At 44.6% G+C, this 24259-nt stretch overlaps 1 protein-coding gene across 1 annotated transcript in view; it reads right to left on the bottom strand.

Moving 5' to 3' along the window:
* Positions 1 to 24259, bottom strand: part of mthfd1b (methylenetetrahydrofolate dehydrogenase (NADP+ dependent) 1b) — an 82592-nt gene that overhangs the window by 17186 nt on the left and 41147 nt on the right. Inside the window, exons 14-23 of the mRNA XM_048600009.1 lie at positions 23515 to 23561; positions 21946 to 22053; positions 21790 to 21864; positions 19959 to 20061; positions 18509 to 18585; positions 17470 to 17610; positions 12307 to 12375; positions 10370 to 10481; positions 6565 to 6704; positions 367 to 408 (exon numbers count right to left, since the gene is read on the bottom strand). Of these exons, the coding sequence (XP_048455966.1) occupies positions 367 to 408; positions 6565 to 6704; positions 10370 to 10481; positions 12307 to 12375; positions 17470 to 17610; positions 18509 to 18585; positions 19959 to 20061; positions 21790 to 21864; positions 21946 to 22053; positions 23515 to 23561 (914 nt within the window). The remainder of the gene's footprint in view (positions 1 to 366; positions 409 to 6564; positions 6705 to 10369; positions 10482 to 12306; positions 12376 to 17469; positions 17611 to 18508; positions 18586 to 19958; positions 20062 to 21789; positions 21865 to 21945; positions 22054 to 23514; positions 23562 to 24259) is intronic.

Raw genomic sequence — 24259 nt, 5'->3', positions numbered from 1 at the left:
GCTGCCTCACAGCGCCAGGGACCTAGTTTCGATTCCACCCTTGGGCGACTGTCTGTGTGGAGTTTGCACATTCTCTCTGTGTCTGCGTGGGTTTCCGCTGGGTGCTCCGGTTTCCTCCCACAGTCCAGAGATGTGCAGGTTAGATGGGTTGTCCATTGTGACCAGGGATATGCAGGCAAGGTGGATTAGCCATCGGAAATGTAGGGCTACAGGGATCGGGTGTGGGGGGTGTCTGGGTGGGATGATCTTTGGAGGCTTAGTTTGGACACAATTGGGCTAAATGGCCTGCTCCCACACTGTAGGGATTCAATGATCCAATACATGATTCAACCCAGACACAGGAAAACACAGTCAATCAGAATTTACCTCTTCGATATATTCCTTTGGTAGGGGAACACCTGCTGTGACCTGCAATAAAATTATAGAAAACAATGTTATAACCGGCCTTAGATTACCTTAAGTAGGTTTTGCAGTCAATGAAGTGATTTTATGAAGTGTAAACATTGATAAATTGGGAAATATTAGCCATAACTCTGGGGAGAAAATCATTGTTTCCTTTGTGACTTAGTGAAATAGAATCCATTATAGACATCAATACCTCCACTGTGCAGCATTCCCTCAGTACTGCACCGAAACCAAGATTTGTGACTCACCTCCCTGGACAGAAACCTGAACTTATTGTCTGAGACGACAGCACCTTTGAGAGATAACTAATTCATGGGCATTGGTTAGCTCAATTCGTTGGACAGCTGGTTTGCAATGCAGAGTAACCCCAAAAGTGTGGGTTCAATTCTGCTCTGACTGGGATTATCATGAAGGTCCCAGCTTCTCAGCCTTGCCTCAGGTTAAACTCACCACCAGCCGTCACACCTTAATGAGACAGCAGCCTTTGGTCCACTGGAACTCTGGTGACTAGTTTTACCCATTGAGCCAAGACTAACTTATCTATTAGCTCTAGTGAAATAGCTTTTTGAGGAAAGAAAAGACAGTTCAGAGCTTAACCTCGTGTCTTCACCGCTGACACAGTCACCCTCGCAGGCTGCCCGCACCTTGGATATTCTTTAAATCCCAAGCTGGGCACTTAATTGCGCGGTTACATAGGGGATGGACGCAATCACCTGCCCCGTCACAGCTCATCTGTCAAGGAAACTTTCATACACGCCTTTGTCACTAGCAGGCCTGACAATCCCACCGCTCACCTGCCAATTTCTCGACACCCCATCCTGCTAACTTCAGTTTATCCAATCACTTGCTACCCTGCATCATGTCCCAGTCACACAGCACCCTGTACTTGCTGGCCTACACTGGCACCGGGTCCAGAAACACCTCAATCTTAAAAATATTCAACCTCCAGTATGAATCTATCCATTGCCTCACCCCTCCCTTCCTCCCTCTGAGACCCCTTTACCCAGCACTATAATCGTAGAATCCCTACAGTGTGGAAACAGGCCATTCGGCCCAACAAGTTAACACCGACCCTCAGTGCATCCCACCCAGATACAGCCCCCTATAACCCACCTAATCTACACATCTCTGGATACTATGGGCAATTTAGCATGGCCAATCCACCTAGCCTGCACATCTTTGGGCCGTGGGAGGAAACTGTGTCCCCAGATACCCAACTTCTTTGACATATTCATCTTGCGCACCCCATCACTTGGCACTGAAGATTACCTGTGGCACCTGTGCCAGGTTCCTCACTCTGATATTCCCTCATTGAACCCCTATGGCCCAGACCCTCCTTTTTAAACCCCACCTTCTGTGCTGTGGCATTCTGTGGGCATTAGGTTGCACCCCAGAAGTTGGGGTGAGCCAGTTACCCCATTAAACTACCTGGCCCTGCTCCCGCTTTCCAACTGAGGTGTTCAGCTGCAAAAACCACTCACCAACATGAATTGGAAATATATTGCTATTCCTCCACAGTCATTGGGTCAGAACCTTGGAAATCCCTCTCTAACAGCACTCCAGGCACACCCATCATTGCAACGGTCTAACAAGGCAGGCTCATAAGTGCCTTCTCAAAGGTTATTAAGGATTGGCAAAAAAAAAATTGTCCTGCAGCAACTCGGCATTCCTTAAATGAATACATTTATGGAATTGTGGAGCAGGCTGAAGGGGCCAAATGGCCTCCGCTTGCTCTATGTTTGTATGTTGCTGGGCCAAAACTCACTGTCAGCTTCTCCAGGATAACTAGGATAAGCAATATATGCTGGCTTAGCCACAACCAAAGAATCAAAAGACGAGGCTTCATTTTGGGCTGCAGTACAGACGTTCGCATCATCGCGAGGCTACCTGGCGTGACTCTGCCCAGGAAGGGGATGGGTGTAATGGTCAGTACGTCTAGTAACACTGACCATTTATATAGTTCGACAACCTGCTTCGGTACATCAGGTTCTGACGGGACCTGACAGGGTACACGTGGAAAGGTTGTTTTCCCCTTGTGGGAGAGTCTAGGACCAGACGGCATCATCTCAAAATAAGGGGTCACACATTTAAAAGAAAGATGATTAATTGCTGGAGAAACTCAGCAGGTCTGGCAGCATCTGTGGAGAGAGAAACAGAGTTAACGTTTCGAGTCTGACAACTCTTTTCAAAGGAAGGGTATAGGAGCAAAGAACAAAGAACAAAAGAACAAAGAAAATTACAGCACAGGAACAGGCCCTTCGGCCCTCCAAGCCTGCGCCAATCCAGATCCTCTATCTAAACCTGTCGCTATTTTCCAAGGATCTGTATCCCTCTGCTCCCTGCCCATTCATGTATCTGTCTAGATACATCTTAAATGACGCTATCGTGCCTGCCTCTACCACCTCCGCTGGCAACGTGTTCCAGGCACTCACCACCCTCTGCGTAAAGAACTTTCCACGCATATCTCCCTTAAACTTTTCCCCTCTCACCTTGAAATTGTGACCCCTAGTAATTGAGTCCCCCACTCTGGGAAAAAGCTTCTTGCTATCCACCCTGTCTATACCTCTCATGATTTTGTAGACCTCAATCAGGTCCCCCCTCAACCTCTGTCTTTCTAATGTAAATAATCCTAATCTACTCAACCTCTCTTCATAGCTAGCGCCTTCCATACCAGGCAACATCCTGGTGAACCTCCTCTGCACCCTCTCCAAAGCATCCACATCCTTTTGGTAATGTGGCAACCAGAACTGTACGCAGTATTCCAAATGTGGTCGAACCAAAGTCCTATACAACTGTAACATGACCTGCCAACTCTTGTACTCAATACCCCGTCCCATGAATGAAAGCATGCCTTATGCCTTCTTGACCACTCTATCGACCTGTGTTGCCACCTTCAGGGTACAATGGACCTGAACACCCAGATCTCTCTGTGCATCAATTTTCCCCAGGGCTTTTCCATTTACCGTATAGTTCACTCTTGAGTTGGATCTTCCAAAATGTGTCACCTCGCATTTGCCTGGATTGAACTCCATCTGCCATTTCTCCGCCCAACTCTCCAATCTATCTATATTCTGCTGCATTCTCCGTCAGTCCCCTTCACTACCTGCTACTCCACCAATCTTAGTGTCATCTGCAAACTTGCTAATCAGACCATCTATACCTTCCTCCAGATCATTTATGTATATCACAAACAACAGTGGTCCCAACACGGATCCCTGCGGAACACCACTGGTCACAGTTCTGCATTTTGAGAAACTCCCTTCCACTACAACCAGCCAGTTCTCTATCCATCTAGCTAGTACAACCTGGACCCCATGCGACTTCACTTTCTCCATCAGCCTACCATGGGAACCTTATCAAACGACTTACTGAAGTCCATGTACATGACATCCACAGCCCTTCCCTCATCTATCAACTTTGTCACTTCCTCAAAGAATTCTATCAAGTTGGTAAGACATGACCTTCCCTGCACAAAACCATGCTGCCTATCACTAATAAGCCCATTTTCTTCCAAATGTAAATAGATCCTATCCCTCAGTATTTTCTCCAGCAGCTTCCCCACCACTGACATCAGGCTCACCGGTCTATAATTATCTGGATTATCCTTGCAACCCTTCTTAAACATGGGGACAACATTAGCAATTCTCCAATCGTCTGGGACCTCACCCATGCTCACGGATCCTGCAAAGATATCTGTTAAGGCTCCAGCTATTTCCTCTCTCGCTTCCCTCAGCAACCTGGGATAGATCCCATCCGGACCTGAGGACTTGTCCGCCCCAAAGCCTTTTAGGTTACCCAACACTTCCCCACTCCTTATGCCGATTTGACCTAGAGTAATCAAACATCTATCCCTAACCTCAACATCCATCATGTCCCTCTCCTCGGTGCATATCGACGCAAAGTACTCATTAAGAATCTCACTCATTTTCTCTGACTCCTCACATAACTTCCCTCCTTTGTCCTTGAGTGGGCCAACCCTTTCTCTAGTTACCCTCTTGCTCCTTATGTACGAATAAAAGGCTTTGGGATTTTCCTTAACCCTGTTTGCTAAAGATATTTCATGACCCCTTTTAGCCCTCTTAATTCCTTGTTTCAGATTGGTTCTACTTTCCCGATACTCTTCCAAAGCTTCGTCTGTTTTCAGTCGCCTAGACCTTCTGTATGCTTCCTTTTTCCTCTTTGGTAGTCTCACAATTTCACCTGTCATCCATGGTTCCCTAATCTTGCCCTTTCTATCTCTCATTTTCACAGGGACATGTCTGTCCTGCACTCTAATCAACCTCTCTTTAAAAGCCTCCCACATATCAAATATGGATTTACCCTCAAACAGCTGCTCCCAATCCACATTCCCCAGCTCCTGTCGAATCTTGCTATAGTTGGCCGTCCCCCAATTTAGCACTCTTCCTTTAGGACCACTCTTGTCTTTGTCCATCAGTATTGTAAAACTTACAGAATTGCGATCACTATTCCCAAAGCAATCCCCTACTGAAACTTCAACCACCTGGCCGGGCTCATTCCCCAACACCAGGTCCAGTATGGCCCTTTCCCGAGTTGGACTATTTACATACTGCTCCATAAAACCCTCCTGGATGCTCCTTAAAATTCTGTTCCATCTAAACCCCTAACAGTAAGTGAATCCCAGTTAATGTTGGGAAAATTAAAATCTCCCATCACCACCACCCTGTTGCTCCTACATCTTTCCATAATCTGTCTACATATTTGTACCTCCATCTCATGCTCACTGTTGGGAGGCCTGTAGTACAGCCCCAACAATGTTACCGCACCCTTCCTATTTCTGAGCTCTGCCCATATTGCCTCACTGCTCAAGTCCTCCATAGTGCCTTCCTTCACCACAGCTGTGATATCCTCTTTGACCAGTAATGCAACTCCTCCACCCCTTTTACCTCCCTCTCTATCCCACCTGAAGCATCTATATCCTGGGATATCTAGTTGCCAATCTTGCCCTTCCCTCAACCAAGTCTCAGTAATAGTAATAACATCATACTCCCAGGTACTAATCCAAGCCCTAAGTTCATCTGCCTTACCTACTACACTTCTCGCATTAAAACAAATGCACCTCAGACCACCTGTCCCTTTGCGTTCATCATTTGCTCTCTGCCTACTCTTCCCCTTAGTCACACTGACTTCATTACCTAGCTCCTTACAGGCTTTAGTCACTACCTCCTTTATGTCCACTAACCTCATTTGGTTCCCATCCCCCTGGCACATTAGTTTAAACCCTCCCCAACAGCGTTAGCAAAAGCAGCCCCTAGGACATTGGTTCCAGTCCTGCCCAGGTGTAGACCGTCCGATTTGTAATAGTCCCACCTCCCCCAGAACTGATCCCAATGTCCCAAAAATCTGAACCCCTCACTCCTGCATCATCTCTCAAGCCACTCATTTATCCTGCCTATTCTTTCATTTCTACTCTGACTAGCACGTGGCACTGGTAGCAATCCTGAGATTACTACATCTGAGGTCCTACTTTTTAACCTGGCCCCTAACTCCCTAAATTCTGCCTGTAGGACCTCATCCCGTTTTTTACCTATAATCATTGGTGCCCCAATGCATCATGACAGCTGGCTGTTCACCCTCCCCCTTCAGAATGTCCTGCAGTCGATCTGAGACATCCCTGACCCGTGCATCTGTGGTCTCGTTTTCAACCACAGAACCGCCTATCTACACCCCTTACAATCGAATCCCCTATGACTATCCAAAATAGTATACCTGTTTTGGAGGGAGATGACCGCAGGGGACACCTGCCTTCCTGCTTTTTTTCTGCCTTTTGGTCACTCATTCCCTTTCTCCCTCAGCGATCCTAATCTGTTGTGTGACCAATTTGCTAAACGTGCAAAATTAGATCATTGGGCAATGGCTGATATGTTAGACTTCCAGAATCCACAGTTCTTAGTTTTATTTACAGGAGGAAGAATTTATTTGTTGAGTATATTCAAGGCTGAGATAGACACATTGTTAATCAGGAAGGGAATCAAAGGTTATGGGGAAAAGGCAGGAAAGTGGAGCTGAGGATTATTAGATCAGCCATGACCTCATTGCACAACGGAGCAGCCTTGAGGGGCTGAAGGGTCTAATTCTGTTCCCATGTCTTATTATTCTACATGAAGAAGGAGCTGTGTGAACACGTCTCGTTGGCCTTACCGTTGGGCCACCCCCGTGCATTTTCAGGGCCCTCACCGTAGCAACCAGCACGACCACATGGGGACACAGTCCCGAGTACCTACACTTAATGTTGAAGAACTTCTCCATCCCAATGTCTGCTCCAAATCCAGCCTCCGTCACTGCATTAAAACAGAACGAAGAATTAAACTGGTGAGAAACACGTTGACTGAAACAGTAAATGGCAAGGCAATTATTTAAAGTCATACAGTGGTACAGCGTAGAAATAGACCCTTCAGTCCAACTCGGCAATGCTGGCCAGATATCCTAAATTAATCAAGTCCCACTTGCCAGCGTTTGGCCCATATTCCTTTAAACCCTTTGTATTCATATACCCATCCAGATGCCTTTTAGATGTTGTAATTTTACTCATGTCCACCACTTCCTCTGGCAGCTCATTCCATACACGCACCATCCTCTGTGTGAAAAAGTTGTCCCTCAGATCCCTTTTAATTCTTTCCCCTCTCACCTTAAACCTATGCCCTCTAGTTTTGGACTCCCCTACCCTGGGGAAAAGAGCTTGTCTATTTACCCTATCCATGCCCCTCGTGATTTTATAAACCTCTATAAGGTCACCCCTCAGCCTCTGATGCTCCAGGGAAAATAGCCCCAGCCTATTCAGCCTCTCCCTGTAGCTCAAACCCTCCAACCCTGGCAACATCCTTGTAAATTTTTTCTGAACCCTTTCAAGTTTCACACCGTCTTTCCTATAGCAGGTGCTATTTGGGAACTAATGAACCAATATCAGGTGTGATAACTTCTGCTTATTTCCAAGAACGGGACAGCAAACAGCAGTGCAGCAATATCAGTTTCCTGCCACTAAGTGCAGCCAGTTAATTGCTGGATTGACTGTCTGGAATTGCAATGATTGTGATCTGCAGTGGGCAATTGACTGTTCTATACCTGCATTTGAGCGTGGCTGGTTTAACTCTCTATAAACTAATGTCAGGGAAGGGCAAAGTACACGGTCAGCTCCTGTCTCCCTAGTGACAGAACTAGGTCTGTACAGAACCAGTATAGAACCATTCAGCCCAACTGTTCCACACTGCAGCCTCCTCTCAGCCTGACTCCACCTCACGTTATTTATAGAATTATTGAATGTTAAAGTACAGGAGGAGGCCTTTTGACCCATCATGTCCATACCGGCTCCTGAAAGAGCTATGCTGCTAGTCCCATTCTCCAGCCCTATCTCTGTAACCCTCTAACATCATCGCTTTCAAATGTGTATCCAGCTTTCTTTTGAAACCTCCCACGGAATCTGCCTCTACCACTCTCCCAGGCAGAACATTCACCCCTCAGCCTCCTATGCTTCAGGGAAAGAAGTCTCAACCTATCCAGCCTCTCTTTATTAACTCAAACCCTCCAGTCTCAGTAACAGCCTTGTAAATCTTTTTTGCACCCCTTCATATTGGCAGGGCAACCAGAATTGTACACTGTACTCCACATGTGGCCATACCAGTATCTTATACAGCTGTAACACAACATGCCAACTCCTATACTCAATGCGCTGACCAATGAAGGCAAGCATGGCAAATGCCTTCTTAATCACACTGTCTACCTTTGACGCAACTTTCAAGGGACAATGTACCTGAACCCCTACGTCTCTCTGTTCGACAACACTCCCCAGGACATTACGATTAGCCCTGCCCTGATTTGGCTTACCAAAATGCAATACCTCACATTTATCTAAAGAAAACTCCATCCGCCATTCCTCAGCCCACTGGCCCACCTGGTCAAGATCCCACTGTACCCTTAAATAATCTTCTCGTCTGTCCACTACACTATCAATTTTGGTGTCATCCACAAACCTACTATCCCTGCCTTCTATATTCTCATCCAAATCGTTTATATAAATAATGAACAACAGTGGACTCAGCACTGATCCTTGCGATGGTGATGTTGATGAAGCTTTTCACCTTGCACTCACGAGAACAAATACAAGAATGTTAAATTTTAAACAATAACAACAATTAATCCCATGAGCTTGTTGAAAATTACCCAGGGTCTGTCTGGAGAGCCTAGAGTTGTATAGGACTTTGGTTCGACCACATTTGGAATACTGCGTACAGTTCTGGTTGCCACATTACCAAAAGGATGTGGATGCTTTGGAGAGGGTGCAGAGGAGGTTCACCAGGATGTTGCCTGGTACGGAGGGCGCTAGCTATGAAGAGAGGTTGAGTAGATTAGGATTATTTACATTAAAAAGACGGAGGTTGAGGGGGGACCTGATTGAGGTCTACAAAATCATGAGAGGTATAGACAGGGTGGATAGCAAGAAGCTTTTTCCCAGAGTGGGGGACTCCATTACTAGGGGTCACGATTTCAAGGTGAGAGGGGAAAAGTTTAAGGGAGATATGCGTGGAAAGTTCTTTACGCAGAGGGTGGTGAGTGCCTGGAACGTGTTGCCAGCGGAGGTGGTAGAGACGGGCACGATAGCGTCATTTAAGATGTATCTAGACAGATACATGAATGGGCAGGGGGCAGAGGGATACAGATCCTTGGAAAATAGGCGACAGGTTTAGATAGAGGATCTGGATTGGCGCAGGCTTGGAGGGCCGAAGGGCCTGTTCCTGTGCTGTAATTTTCTTTGTTCTTATTCTAGTTCCCTGTTGCTTTCTTCGTGGTAACATCTTTGCAGATTTGCCAACCAATCAGCACTCCTTTTTTTCTGTACTTGAAATTGTTGTTTGAAATTTGGCATTCTTGCATTTATCCTGATGAGTGCCAAGAGGAAAAGCTTCAAGAAAATGTCCACCTTTTCAGCAATATTCCAGTTCTGTCACATCAAGTAAATTCAAAACTGTGCTAAGTGATGGCTAGTTTGCGGCAAATAGAACAGACCAGACAATTCCTAAATCCTTTTCTTTTGAATACAAAACAAAGGACTAGGAAGAAAATGTTTGGCACAGAGGATGCTCAACTGTTGAGAATGTCGAGACATTGATTAATAGACTTTTGGACAAAAAAGGAACTGTAGGCGACATAGACAGGTAAGGGATGCTGAAGTAAATGATGATGGGCAGTGATGATAATGAATTTACTGAAGTGTGGTGCAGGTTTGAGGGGCTGAATGGCCTATTCTTACTTCTTATGATATTGTAAAGGCCATTTTTTTTTGGACTGTGGACTAAAAATAGGAAAAGATACTGCTTTAAGCCGAAGGACCTGTAGTAAGTGTTTGCAGTTTTAAGAACAATTCACTCGAGCACATTGCAAGTTGTACATACAATGGTTCTGAATTGGACTAGTGGGGAAGAAGCCTAGACAAAATGATACCACTGTGCATTCAGGGCAGCTCTGCCCAGAGATAGTCTTTTGGCTGACCTTTTAATCAGCACTAACTGTTATGGGCTCAGTACAGTAATAATCACTAGGCTAGCCTCTCGGTACGTAACCATAACCCTATGTGTGGTCAATGCAGCAGAAACAGGCAAAGGGAAAGCATCCATCTCTCACGCTCTCTTGCTCCCTCCATTTTTCTGTACGGTGAAGTAAAAGACAAATCCTTGCAGCTTCCTCTCCTTTCTTCTCTGATCTGCGCTCTCTCTCCACCTTTACAAATACCATATTGAAAGGAACAGGGGCAAAAAAAACACTGAAAGAGAGCACCTTCAACCAGTGATTGGAAGACTAAGAATCAGTGAATTCATAACTTGGCATCATCAGCAAAGTGTCAGAGGGAAACAAAAGGAGTTGAAAGAAACCATTTTATTGATGACTGTGATCCAGGCTGGTGCCAGAACTGTGTTTCTCTGGATCTTTTTCCTTCCCCATAACCATGACTCACCTACAAAACCAGCAGGGCCAACGAGTTTGAGAGCTATTTTGTCAGCCAGGATGGAGGAGTTTCCATGTGCGATGTTGGCAAACGGGCCAGCATGAACAAACACTGGGGTCCCCTGTGTGAATAAAACAAGTCAATGGCCAATTCCACAGTCACTGTGTCTGGACTGAAAATGCAGATACCCATAGTGGGGAAGAGACTAGTGCAAAACACAAACCACCAGGCCGACCAGCGCATGAAGGGCCAAATGGCCTATCCCTGCTCCTATTTTTGAAGTCTCTGTGCTGTAGGTTAAGTGACATATTGTTGACTAGGTGAAGAGTTATTTCCACATTTAACCCAGAAATTCAGAACACCCACATCAAAACAAGCACTGCTGTGAACTCAACAACAAATCATATTTATTTAACATCTGTAACATATTAAAATGTCCCAAAGTTCTTCACAGGAATGTTTCTTTTTAAATCTTTGTTCATTTATGGGATGAGGCGACAATGGTAACATGCCAAACTGCCCTTGAATGGCTTGCCCAGCAATTTCCGAGTCAACCGCTTCACAATGGGCCTGAGTCACAAGGAGATTACCACCAAAATGCACTCACCTCCTTTACTGTGAAACAACACGGAGCGATGCAAAATGATATCAGGCAGGATAACCAAAAACTTTGATCAAAGAGGAAGTGTCTGAAGAGAGGGACGTGATGAGAGAGGGAGAGCTACAGGCAGGATATTGCTGAATTGAGAGCCCAAACAACACTGTGCTACCAGTGATGACATGATTAAACATTAGGGATGACCAAGAGGATGACATTAGTAGACTGGAGGGGGTTTGGTGCTGAGCAAGATCACACAATGGGGAATGGAAGGGCCACGGAAGAATTTGAAAACAATAATTTTCTTTTAAAATCAACCGTTTTCGTAAAACTGGCTACTGGCAGGTTTGCAGTGACCATTTCAAATGATAATGTAGAATAATTAAAATGTCAGAAAAGACTCTCCAGTAAAGATGCGGTGCACGATTAACATGTACACAACACCCCTTGGCATTAGGTATTAGTAGCCCTGTATTATTTAGCTATCAGGGCAACAACTGTGGCTTTCAGCAACACATTCGCCAGAGTCGGAGGGCCACGAGTTCAAATTCCACTCCACGGAATGGAGTAGTATTCGAGGCAGGACAGTGGGAGTGTGACAATGACACAGGGAGCACTGGAGCTAACTCCATTAGGCCTTTCTGCTGGAAATAAAAGATTCCACAGCCACTCTTTCGAATAAAGGGCAAGTAAGTTCTATTTAACCCTCACCTGGTTGTGCACATCGCTTCTTGTTGGGATCTTACTGTATGCCAATTGCTGCCTCGGCTCCCATATTACGACAGTGACTACACTTCAAGGAAACTTCACGGGCTGTAAAGCACTTTGGGACATCATGAGGCTATGACAAAAGCTGCAGCATTGTCTGTTCTGTCCTGAACTTCAGCTTCAACAAGTGATTGTTAAAGGATCACCCCAATTGAGCAAAGGTACCATATTCCTTTTCTATCCATTTGATAGCTCCCTCTTTAGAGTCAAGCCAAGGCAGTCACACAAAACCTGAAAGTTTCAACTCAGTGTTGCACTTATGCCCGGAGATAAGGAGAAACTACTTCAGCCAGAGAGCGGTGAATCTATGGAATTCACTGCCACAGGAGGCCAGGTCATTGAGTACATTTAAGACCAAGATAGATAGGTTCTTGATTGTCAAGGGGATCAAGGGTTACGGGGAGAAAGCAGGAGAATGGGGTTGAGGAACTTATCAGCCATGACTGAATGGCGGAGCAGACTCGGTGGGCCGAATGGCCTAATTTCCACTCCCATGTCTTATGGGCCTCCCCATCAATGTGAAATTAGTAGATGGACTAGATATCAATTGGTTAACAGATAGAAATGAAACAGTACAAACCTCTAATGTCTGCATGAGATTGGGTTTAATGGCATCCTTCATCAGAACAGCCAGAGCTCCACTGATACCCTAGAGAGAAAAATAATTGATTGGGATCTTCTGCAACATAAGGCAGACATGCAATGAGCAGAAAGGCAGTATGGCTGCTATGTAGAAACATTACTTTTTAATATGATGGAATTTCCAACTCCAAGTGTTGCACAGAGCTATCAATTACTGAATTAACAACTGGAATCACTGATCATGCAAGCACAAGTTGGCTAATTATCTTGAAATGTGAGCAGAGAGGTCAGAGCAGTGTAGACAGGGAACAGAAGCAGTCTGGGTCGATGTCTTGTCAGGGTTACAGGGACAAGGGCTGGCAGTGATGAATAAATATTTCACCGAGATTGATAGTGTTATCCAACAGCTTTAGGATTCTGCAGCATTCTTGCAATGATGTCAGAGAATTGCACCTCACTGGCCATAAATAGCACAGTGTAGGTGGAGTCAGTTTGACAGATAGAAGATCGATGGAGTTTAGGGAATAGTCTCCTCACAATGTAACTCTAATATTAGAGTCTGGTATATCTCAGTTTATTAGGTATGGTAGTAATTAGCATTAACATGGAATAAATAGTGTTCAAAATAAGTTTGAGCCTGAAGACAGATCTCGACCTTGCTTTAATCTTGATTAATCTGCCCTGGACCCAAAATCGCAGGTGATGAAACTACCCAACAGAAGAGACAGCTTTAAATGGTATCATGGAAACATCGCCTGTGGCAACTGACTTTGATTGCTATGGGGAAAGCAATACGGAAATTATGGGCTCCCCAGTCCCCTGGGTAATTCAAGAAAGGCACAAAGCTTGAGCATATTCCTTTTGTTTGCAGAGAATGCATTCCTTGTGTATGAATGTGCATCAATTCTAATGAGCCCAACATTATGAGCTTGACCAATAATTATTTGCTTTTATAGCTATTAATTTTCACCACGACAATGCCTCAGCCAATCAGAATTGATTTCCCAACAAGCTAACAACTAGTCATTTGGATATAGAACTGGCTCAGAAGTAGAAGACAGAGGGTGGTGGTGGAGGGTTGCTTTTCAGACTGGAGGCCTGTGACCAGCAGTGTGCCACTAGGATCGGTGCTGGGTACACTGCTTTTCATCATTTATATAAACGATTTGGATGTGAACATAGGAGGCATGGTTAGTAAGTTTGCAGATGACACCAAAATTGGAGGTGCAGTGGACAGCGAAAGTTACCTCAGAGTACAACGGGACCCTGATCAGCTGGACCAATGGGCTGAGGAGTGGCAGATGGAGTTTAATTTAGATAAATATGAGGTGCTGCATTTTGGAAAGGCAAATCAGGGCAGGACTTATACACTTAAAAATAAAGGTAAAGCTCTGGGGAGTGTTGCTGAAAGCAGAGAACATTGGAGTGCAGGTTCATAGTTCCCTGAAAATGGAGTCACAGGTAGTCAGGATAGTGAAGGCGGTGTTTGGTATACCTGCCTTAATTGGTCAGTGCACTGAGTATAGGAGTTGGAAGGTCATTTTGCGGCTATACAGGACATTGGTCAGGCCACTTTTGGAGTACTGTGGCAATTCTGGTCGCCCTGCTATAGGAAGGATGCTGTGAAACTTTAAAGTGTTCAGAAGAGATTTACAAGGATGTTGCTAGAGTTGAGGGTTTGAGCTACAGGGAGAGGCTGAATAGGCTGGGGCTATTTTCCTTGGAGCATCGGAGGCTGAGGGGTGACCTTATAGAGCTTTATAAAATCACGAGGAGCATGGATAGAGTGAATAGACAAGGTATTTTCCCCAGGGTGGGGGAGTCCAAAACTAGAGGGCATAGGTTTAAAGCAAAAGGGGAAAGATTTAAAAGGGACCTAAGGGGCAACTTTTTCAAGCAGACAGTGGTGTGTGTATGGAACAAGCTGCCAGAGGAAGTGGTGGAGGTTGGTACAATTACAACATTTAAAAGGCATCTGGATGGATCAGGAAGGGTTTAGAGGGACATGGACCAAATGCTGGCAAATGGGACTAGATTTATTTAGGATATCTGGTTGGCATGGGCGGGTTGGACCAAAGGGTCTATTTCCATGCTGTACAACTCTATGAGTCAATCAGTATCCTTTTCTCCTGTATTGTAAATTGTTGCCAAATTTTAAACCATTGCATTCTTGTGTTTGTCCTGATGGCAGAAGACAGGAGGTGTCAATATGTCCCTCACTGGGGAGATATTCAAGTTCTGTACAACCAGGCAAGTACCTGATAGTCTATATACAAAAAATTACACTGTAGGCATGAGTTGGGAGGATGGGGCAGACTGCTCCCATCTCACAATGTATACTCACTTAGATTGATACTCCAGTCCCTGAGCAGCTATCTAACACCTTCACTGTACAGGCATTAGCTGATGCTTTTGTAATGAACTTTCAACTCTTCAAAGAAAAACAGAGGGCATAGGTTTAAGGTGAGGGTGGGGAAAGATTTAAAAGGGACCAAAGGGGCAAATTTTTCACTCAGAGAGTGATGCGTGAATGGAATGAGGAAGTGGTAGAGGCTGGTACAATTACAACATTTAAAAGGCATCTGGATGGATATGTGAATAGGAAGGGTTTACAGGGATATGGGTCAAATGCTGGAAAATGGGACTAATTCAGTTTAGGATACTTGCACGGATGAGTTGGACCGAAGGGTTTGCTTCCGTGCTGTATGACTCTATCACTGGAGAGAGTAGTGTTTTAAAAAATTACTGCACATTGAATACATTTGCTTCCAATTGATTTCACTTTTTTTATACTGAGACACAATAAAATTGTATTCCCAAGTGTGCACACACTTCACACATCAGGACATGGCCCAAAGAATACCATGTCATCGATAATTGGTTTTGAATGAATGGCAACCTCTCTCACACTCAACATAAAAAGATGCAAATGCAAAAATCAAATCGGCCAATTGAAACGCAGTGGCCATGAGAAATCAATTCTGCTATTACAGAAGAAATGTAATTTGCTTCTTAAATATCCACTGCATTGACAGCAGTCAGTGAACAGACCCAAGATCAAACCAGGAGATCCAACTGCTCCACATCTTCCAAAAAGTTTGCCAGGTACATAGTACATTATCATCATTTCTGCTCTATCAAGTTTCTCAAATGTTCCGCACAATGAATTAATTTGGAGTATAATCAGCAATGGAGAGTTCAGTTTCTCTAGAAAGAGCGTGCAAGAGAGTGAATATTTTTAGGGAATTGGGCAAAATGGACAATAACTTTTAAGGCAACAGAAGACCATTTGGTCCATCAAGTTCTGACCATCCAGAATCTATGTCTTATCTTCTGGCCTTGCCTCTCTGGTCCCCAGCTTGATCCACAATGCTAAATCAAAAGTGCCTCCTGCCCAATTTCAGCACAGAGTTCTCCGTCTAAAAATTCTATTAGTTTTTCCATCTACCTAAATGACAACTCTTTTCTTGGAGGAGGCAGGTCAATGACCTGCTCTGTACTCTTGCAGTCCATTTGTTGCTGTTAAAGACTAAAAGAAGAGCCAGATTGTAAAGATGAAAGTCTAAGGTGTTCATGGTTGGCAACAATGCAGCAGCACCTGTGTTTACAGCAGATAGACTAATAGGCTCCAAAGTCCCAGGAACACAATGAGAATGTCAGGTTGTAAATAGTCAGGCTTTCAACTGTCTATTTACTTTCAAGGGTTGGATTGGAATCTAAGGTGTAACTACTCACCACTGCTATCTGGATATAATACCCATGTGATTCACAATGTCATGGAGATGGGCTTTGAGATAGGAAGGGATTCTAAAACATCTCTGAAAATCTGAGACACAGATATTCTGCCAGGATGCTGAAACTAGATAGAGGCCTCAAGTCTCTATGGTTCACTATGCAGCAATGTGAGTGGGAGTTCACAGTCGGATTAAAAAGACCAAATTTGTGAGGATTTGTAAAGTAGTTAACAGATTTGCCTAGCTTGCACCAGGAACAAGGTCTCGGAGAAATTATAATGAAAGACAGTTCTGGGTTAAATGTTGCCAAGCTGAGAAAAGAAAAAACAGAAATAAACCCCCAGGAGCTAAAAATCACTTTAGACTGTGACTGGGAGAATGTGTAAAGCATAACCTGTGAAGTGGGCTTTTTAGTTGTGTTATAAGTTAAAAGGGGAAGTTCGTTTCCGTAACTCAAAGTATGAGCTGACCACAGACATAGTGTTTACTCAACACTGTTTTTAGCTTAACGTTTGCTGTAACAGTAAGTCTTAAAATAGGAAATCTTGTTGTTTTAGCCTCTAGGTTATCAAGTAGAAGTTCAAATTTCTTCATAAATTTAAAGATCAGTTTCTACAGGAATTGTAAGCAGTAGGCATCCATTTGTGTTATTCATTCATGGGATCTGGGTGCCACTGACTGGTCTAACATTTATTGCCCGTCCGTAGTTGCCCCTTGAGAAGGTGGGGGTGAGCTGCCTTCTTGAACCACTGCAGTCCATGTGCTGTAGGTTGACCCACAATGACCTTAGGGAGGAAATTCCAGGATTTTGATGCAGCGACAGATGTGAATCAGGAGCAATGTTGGAGCCGTGTCTCATTTCCAATTTCTCTTCTGTCCACCCAAAGAGGGACTGCAACATTCTTCCGGAATGGGATAGGGGAGGAGATGTCGGAGATTCCTCCCCTATGACACTGATGCTTTCATAAAGATACTGGCTCTTGGACGTAGATTAAGCCAAGGTTTCACAAGTAGTGGATGTCAAAGCACCTAAGGCAAAGTTCAGGAGCAGGAACCTCTTCCAGTATCGTGGTCCAGGGTCATCCCTAAACCAAACAACCAAACCAAGCTAACTGCTTGATTGCCAAGCCATTTGAGAGTTTTTCACAGTTACACTGCTTCACTTTATTGCCTGGGAAACACTAAAAGCAGACTGCAGGAAGGTAGGTTAACTGCAAGGGGCATTCAAGAGGGCATTGGATGATTACTTGGATAAAAATAATGTGCAATGGTATGGTGGAAAAAAAACCCAGTAGATTGCCATTAGTTAAATGAAACACATTTAATGGGCTGGTGCAGGCAGAATGTGCCAAATAGCCTCTTTCAGCACTGTAACAGATTCTGGGTGACCAGTTTCTGATCTCTTTGGTAACAGGTACTCGACTTACCAAGTCGTCTGTGGTGACTGGCTCTCCTTTCTTATTGGAAGCAACCACCATCTTCCCCAGCCGCGCTCTCATGTCCTTCAAACTATCAGTCAGGGCCAGCACCGCCATTATCTCACTTGCCACCGTGATGTCAAACTGCGCCTAATGTGATTAGTAACACAAGGAGACTCACTTTAATGCTCTTGACTGAGAAACTACGCCTGCAAACTTTGTTACTTCTCAGTTAAGATAAAAAAATTCATTACAATAATCCCATAAAAAGTAATTATTGGGAGAAAAGTTTTATTATCAAACAAACAGTTTCTTATTTGTGCCAGGGTCACAGAGACAAGGACAGCATGGGGTTAGATACAGAGTAAAGCTCGCTCTACACTGTCCCCCATCAAACACTCCCAGGACAGGGACAGCACGGCGTTAGATACAGAGTAAAGCTCCCTCTACTCTTTTTAGCTGAAAGCAAAGCTCCATTTACACTGTCACCATTGAACACTCCCAGGACAGGAACAGCATGGGGTTAGATATAGATTCATCATCAGGGAGTGGTCAAATATGATGCCTAGTTAACTCTAAACCCAACGTGGTGAACAACCCAGGTGCAAGACTGGGATTCTTAGCCTGAATGAATTGATTTATAATCACTGATAAACCTCAGGGTGAATTCAGGAGAAATCTTTTATCCAGACAGTGGGGAGAACACGAAAGGAAGCAACTGAAGCAAATAGGGTGGTTTAAAGGAAATGTTAGTCAAACACACAAGGGAAAAAGGAACAGAATGTTGACAAGAGGAGATGAAGCAGGACAGCAGGAGGTCCATGTGGAGCAGTAATGCTGGGCAAAGGCCTCTGGGCTGAATGGTCACTGTTCTAATTTGCGACAGGACATCTCACCTTCATGAAATGTTCCGTGCACATCTCAACCCGACAGGAAATCTGGGTTTGGAGTAAAGTGGAGAACACGAAGAGTGAGCTTAGTCTCACTTCAGCCTGCTGTTCAGAGCAGAGAGGTCGAGGAGATTGAGGGAAGAAAATGAAAAGCTTACTGTTCTGGTATATCCCTTCTCAGTACTGGACTGGCCAATGGTTATCTTCCTCAGGAACCTGTCGTTTGTATCCATCACTGTAAAACATAAAATCTGTGTGTCAGTGACACTAACGTGGTAAATGACCATGCCCCAGCTCTCATCAAAAGGTCATCAACCTAACGTGTTAACTCTGATGCTGCCCGACCCACTGAGCATTTCCTGCATTTTTTCCATGAGGCAGAACCATTGATGAGAAGAAAGCAAATCTATGTCAAAAGCAGTGAAAAACCACTCACACAGCCAGTGGTTTGGATAGGTTGATACCAAGTACAGAGGGACTGTCTTATGAGGAGAGGTTCAGTAGTTTGGGCCTGTACTCATTGGAGTTTAGAAGAATGAGAGGAGACCTTATGGAAACATACAAGTTTCTTAGCGGACTTAATGACAAAGTGGATGTGGAAAAGTTGTTTCCCTTTGTGGGACAGTCCAAGACCAGTGGCCATAATCTCAGAATAAGGGGTCGCCCATTTAAGACAGAGATGAGGAGGAATTTCTTCTCTCAGACGGTAAGGAATCTATAGAATTCTTGACTGCAGGGGGCTGTACAGGCTGGATTATTAAGTATTCTCAAGGCTGAAATAGTCAAATTTTCAATCAGTAAGTGAATCAAGGGTTATTTGGAAAAGGCGGAAAAGTGGAGTTGAGGATTATCAGATCAGCCATGGCCTCATTGAACAGTACAGCAAACTCAATGGGCTGAACAGCCTACTTCTGTTTCTACATCTGTTTGGTCTTCTGCAATGAGAACAGAAATCTGGCAAGATACTGGATTAATTCCCAAATGTCAGCAACAAAAACAACCTGAGTTTACATAGTGCCTTAAACGTAATGAAGAATCCCCAGAAGTTTCAAAACAAAAAAGGTTATAAAGCAGAACATAACCCCAATCCCACCAAAGGCTTGATCAAAGAGGTGGGCTGGAGTGTCTTGAAGGGGTGGATAGGTGATTCCAGAGCCTTATGAGCTTGTCCCACTACCCTGCCCCTCTTCCTGCAAAAAAACAAAATAGAAGTGATGGGCTTGGAGCGGGAGTCAGCTGTGTATTTGAATGGACAGTGGGAAAGCTCAGGTTACACAGACCTGGCTAAGTAATAAAATTTAAGTTACATGAACACTTGATAGTAAATGGGAAATGGAGAGGAGATAATAGGAAGGAGTCCACAGTCAAAGTTAGCAGGCCTGTGTGGAGCGGTAATGATGTAATGAAAGTGGATTCTGGGGTTGGGGTGCGATGGGTCTATCGATGAAATGTTGTCCACAGAAAAAGAAGGGTCCAACAGAGAAAATGGTGTCTCAGGGAGAAAACCATTACAAAGCCCAAAGTGTATTAAATAATCACAGTCAGTACAACATGAAGCACATTCAAAAGGTGCACTGTAACACATGACAGGTTAAAGTGGTGCTCTACCTCGCTGCCATGTGATAGTATCAGGTTCAATATCCAGCCTCACAAAGCGATTTATTTCTTCTTCGGTCAGTGCAGTGGGCTCAGTTTTGTTAATTCCAAGTTTCTTGGGTGAGGGGGAGAGAAAGAGAAATTGCAGATTAAGAACCATAATTCATGAAAAAGACCAGCTGAGCCAGGGGAGGCGGTGAAACAGGGTGAAAAGGTGCAGTTTAAATGATGTCCATTGCGAGGAGGCTGAACCTTGTCTCACTGGATCAAGACGAGAGGAACTTTCTTCTTTAGCAATTCTCGACCCTGCACTCAGCGACTGAGTGTATTCCAGGGAGTGATCAGGAAATCACAGTAGATACTGTGAGGGAATGTAGATGTGGTTGGAGATCCAACAGGCAGGGGAATCTCACAGGAGAGTTAAACGTAAAATAATTTCAAAGATAAGATGTGGAAGGTTTAGAGAGGGTGCAGAGGAGATTTACTAGGATGCTGTCTGGACTGGAGGGCAGGTCTTATGAGGAAAGGTTGAGGGAGCTAGGGCTTTTCTCATTGGAGCGAAGAAGGATGAGAGGAGACTTGATAGAGTTGTACAAAATGATGAGAGGCATTGATAGAGTGGACAGTCATAGACTTTTTCCCAGGGCGGAAATGACTATTACAAGGGGGCACAATTTCAAGGTGATTGGAAGAAGGTATAGGAGAGATGTCAGAGGTAGGTTCTTCACACAGCGAGTGGTGGGTGAGTGGAATGCGCTGCCGGTGGTGGTAGTGGGGTCAGATACATTAGGGACATTTAAGCGACTCCTGGTTAGGTGCATGGATGATAGTATAATGTAGGGTATGCAGGGTAGTTTGATTTTAGAGTAGGATAATAGGTCGGCACAACATCGTGGGCTGAAGGGCCTGTACTGTGCTGTATTGTTCTATGTTCTACGTTCTATCAAGGGGGAAATTCACACAAATAGGCGGTACAAGTTTGGAACTTGATTTTTTTGAACAAATTATTCATGGAATGTGGGGGTAGCTGACCACATCCACATCTAATTGCCCAAAAGGTCAACCACATTGCCATATGGTCTTTGTAACGTGTAGGCCAGACCAGGTAAGGATGGCAGGTTTGCCTCCCTTAAAGGGGATTAGTGAACCAGATGACTTTTTCTGACAATTGACCACGGTTACTTGCGAGTCTTAATTCCAGGGTTTTACTGAATTGAGATTTTACCAACTGCCATGGTGGGATTTGGGGCAGCACGGGAGCTAGGTGGTTGGCACTGGTGCCTCACAGCACCAGTGACCCGGGTTCAATTCCAGCTTTGACAGAGTGACCGTGTGGAGTTTGCAGATTCTCCTCGTGTCTGCGTGGATTTCTTCTGGGTACTTTTGTTTGCTCCCGCAGTCCAAAGATGTGCTGGTTGGGTGGACTGGCCGTGCTAAATTGCCTACAGTGTCCAGGGATGTGCAGGCTAGGTGGATTAACCAAAGGGAATGCAGGGTTGCAGGGATGGGGTGAGTCTGGGTGGAATGCTCTTCAGAGGTTTGGTGTGGACTCGATGGGCCGAATGGCCTGCTTCCACGCTGTAGGGATTCTGTGATTCGAACCCATGTCCCCCCGAATACAAGCCTGGGCTTCTGGACTACTGTTCCAGTGACACTATCACAATGCCACTGCCTCCCCTTAGATAACTGGAGATTGTTAATACCTTTGGTTAACAAATATCTTGAGATATGGGGCAAAGGTGGGTGCTCGGAGTTAGGTGACAGATCAGCCACAATCTCACCGAGCGGCAGAAGAGGCTGTGGGGCTGAATGGCCTCCTGCTGTTCCTAGGTTAGACTCGCACCTGCAGTCTCCTCAGCTGAATCTGGCTGAATGTCCTAACTCCTTTAATGGAAGGTACCAGACGGTCGTACAGAGCCTGCAATGAAAGGAAAGGGGATGGTTAGGCCATTTCTACATGCACCAAGATGGAAGGCAGAATCTTTGAAGGCAACGATACCTTGTCAGATTGTGTGGCCTCGTGGAACATGCGAGCATCGATAGCAGCAGCGACCAGGTTGTTGGCAGCAGTGATGGCATGGATGTCCCCAGTCAGGTGGAGATTGAACTGCAGGAAGATGAACACCATCAGAGAATGTAGGAGAAAGCAGGAATGAGACAAGATCTGCTCTCCTCCCTCCTTAACCCTGCAGCGAGCATCAATGTCTGGATTACAGGTCACGCCCCTGTATTTCAAGCTTAAAAAAAACTGACAAATGGAAGTAGGGTGCAGAAAGAGTTAAAGAAAGGGCACAATTTGAAAAGAAATGGGATATGGTGACAGGGTAAACCAAGTAGACTGATAGGAAAGGGACAATCTCCGAAGAGAAAGTTCATTGGGGAGGATAATGAATGCCAGGTTCACTCCACAAAAGGGGAAGGTCAGGAAAAAAGGTTGGTTCAAGATAGGAATAACACAGTGTGGAGCTGGATGAACACAGCAGGCCAGGCAGAATCAGAGGAGCAGGAAAGCTGACGTTTCGGGTTGGGACCCTTCTTCAGATTCTCAAGAAGGATCCTGACCCGAAATGTCAGCTTTCCTGCTCCTCTGATGCTGCTTGGCCTGCTGTATTCCTCCAGCTCCACACTGTGTTATCTCTGACTCCAGCATCAGCAGTTTTTACTATCTCAGGTTCAAGATAGGCATCGGTTTATGGACCTGGGATTATACCGCAACCTCCCGCTAACTACAAGAGACACTTCGTTCACCTCCACCCTCTGTAAATTGGAAAGATACAAGAGGAGCAACTTTCCCCATTAGCAAAAGCACATCACTGGGATTATTTCTGCATTGCTGCCTGATGGGTTCTGAACTGGAGGGCACGGTGAGTGAAAATAAAGTTATCCAAGTACAGCGACAGGTACAAATATATGTACAGGAACAAGGACAGTTGTAGAGGGCCTTGGAGGGGCCACACCTCAGTAGTGTGTGCAGTTTTCATCTCCTTACTGGAGGAAGGATATTCTTTGGGAGCCCAGAACCAGGGGATCACAGTCTAAGAGTCAGGGGAGGCCATTTAGGACTGTGATAAGGAGAAATATCTTTATCCAGAAAGTGGTGAGCCTGTGGAATTCTCTGCCACAGAAAGTGGTTACACTGGATATTTTCCAAAGGATTTAGGCATACTCTTTAGGGCTAAAGAGATCAAAGGGTACGGAGAGAAAATGGGAAAGGGGTATTGAGTTTGATGATCAGCCGCCATCATATTGAATGACAGAGCAGGCTCAAAAGGGCTGTATGACCTACTCCTGCTCCTGTTTTCGATGTTTTTATTGTTCTAAAAATTTCCAAAATATACAAAACATTTTACTGTTCAAAGACAGCCATGTCACCAGTTTTAAACTGAGCATACATCAGGACAATTGCAAGAATGCCGTTTCAAAACAGTCACCACAATTTAAAAAGATTGAATAAAAATCCAAAAGTCTTTTCCCACTTAAAACAAAAACTTAACCACGAGATTGAGAGTTCTAGCCTCACTGCTACAAAAGGAGGAAAATTCAGCACCCTGGTAGAGTGATACGTTACCTCTTCCATTGGGATAACCTGGGAATATCCACCACCTGCTGCTCCACCTGCAACAGTCAGATTGCAATCAGAAGCTCTTACAATAGTATTGAAGCCCTGAAGTAATCATAATCAAAGTAAAGGATTTGTATTTACAGATTTTTTTTTTAAAACATATTTTCAGTACACACTCTCAGGATCCAACTGTACTGGATTTCAGAACTTGACAGTTTTCAGAACAGAGTGGAATACATGAATCCATAGGTTGAATTGTCTCAATCCACCACATAAAGAACATGAGAAAACCAATGGGTATGATGCAGGATGCATTAGCTACATGGCCACACTGCTGCTAATATTAATTCACTTCTCATTAGACAGAATATAATAGTACCTCAGAAACAAAAACAGACCAGAATTCATCCTCAATACCGAGGCACTTCTTACACTTTTGTGTTTTTAAAATTTGTCTGTGGGACATGGACTTTGCTAGCTGGGCCCAGTATCTATTGCCCAATCACTAAATACCCAGGGCGTTTCAGAATCACCCACATTGCTGTGGGTCTGGAGTCACATGTAGGCCAGGTAAAGGTGGCAGATTTCCTTCCCTAAAAGGCATCGATGAACCAGATGGGCTTTATGACAATTGACAATGGTTACACAGTGGCCATTAGGCTAACTGTTTGATTCCAGAGATGGTAGGAACTGCAGATGCTGCAGAATCCGAGACAACAAGGTGCAGAGCTGGATGAACACAGCAGGCCAA

The sequence above is a fragment of the Rhincodon typus genome, chromosome 8 (assembly GCF_021869965.1).
Source record: "Rhincodon typus isolate 14 chromosome 8, sRhiTyp1.1, whole genome shotgun sequence".
Classification (NCBI taxonomy): Eukaryota; Metazoa; Chordata; class Chondrichthyes; order Orectolobiformes; family Rhincodontidae; genus Rhincodon; species Rhincodon typus.
Note: the sequence above shows the minus strand (reverse complement) of the source record. Positions and strands in the feature narration are given on the sequence as shown.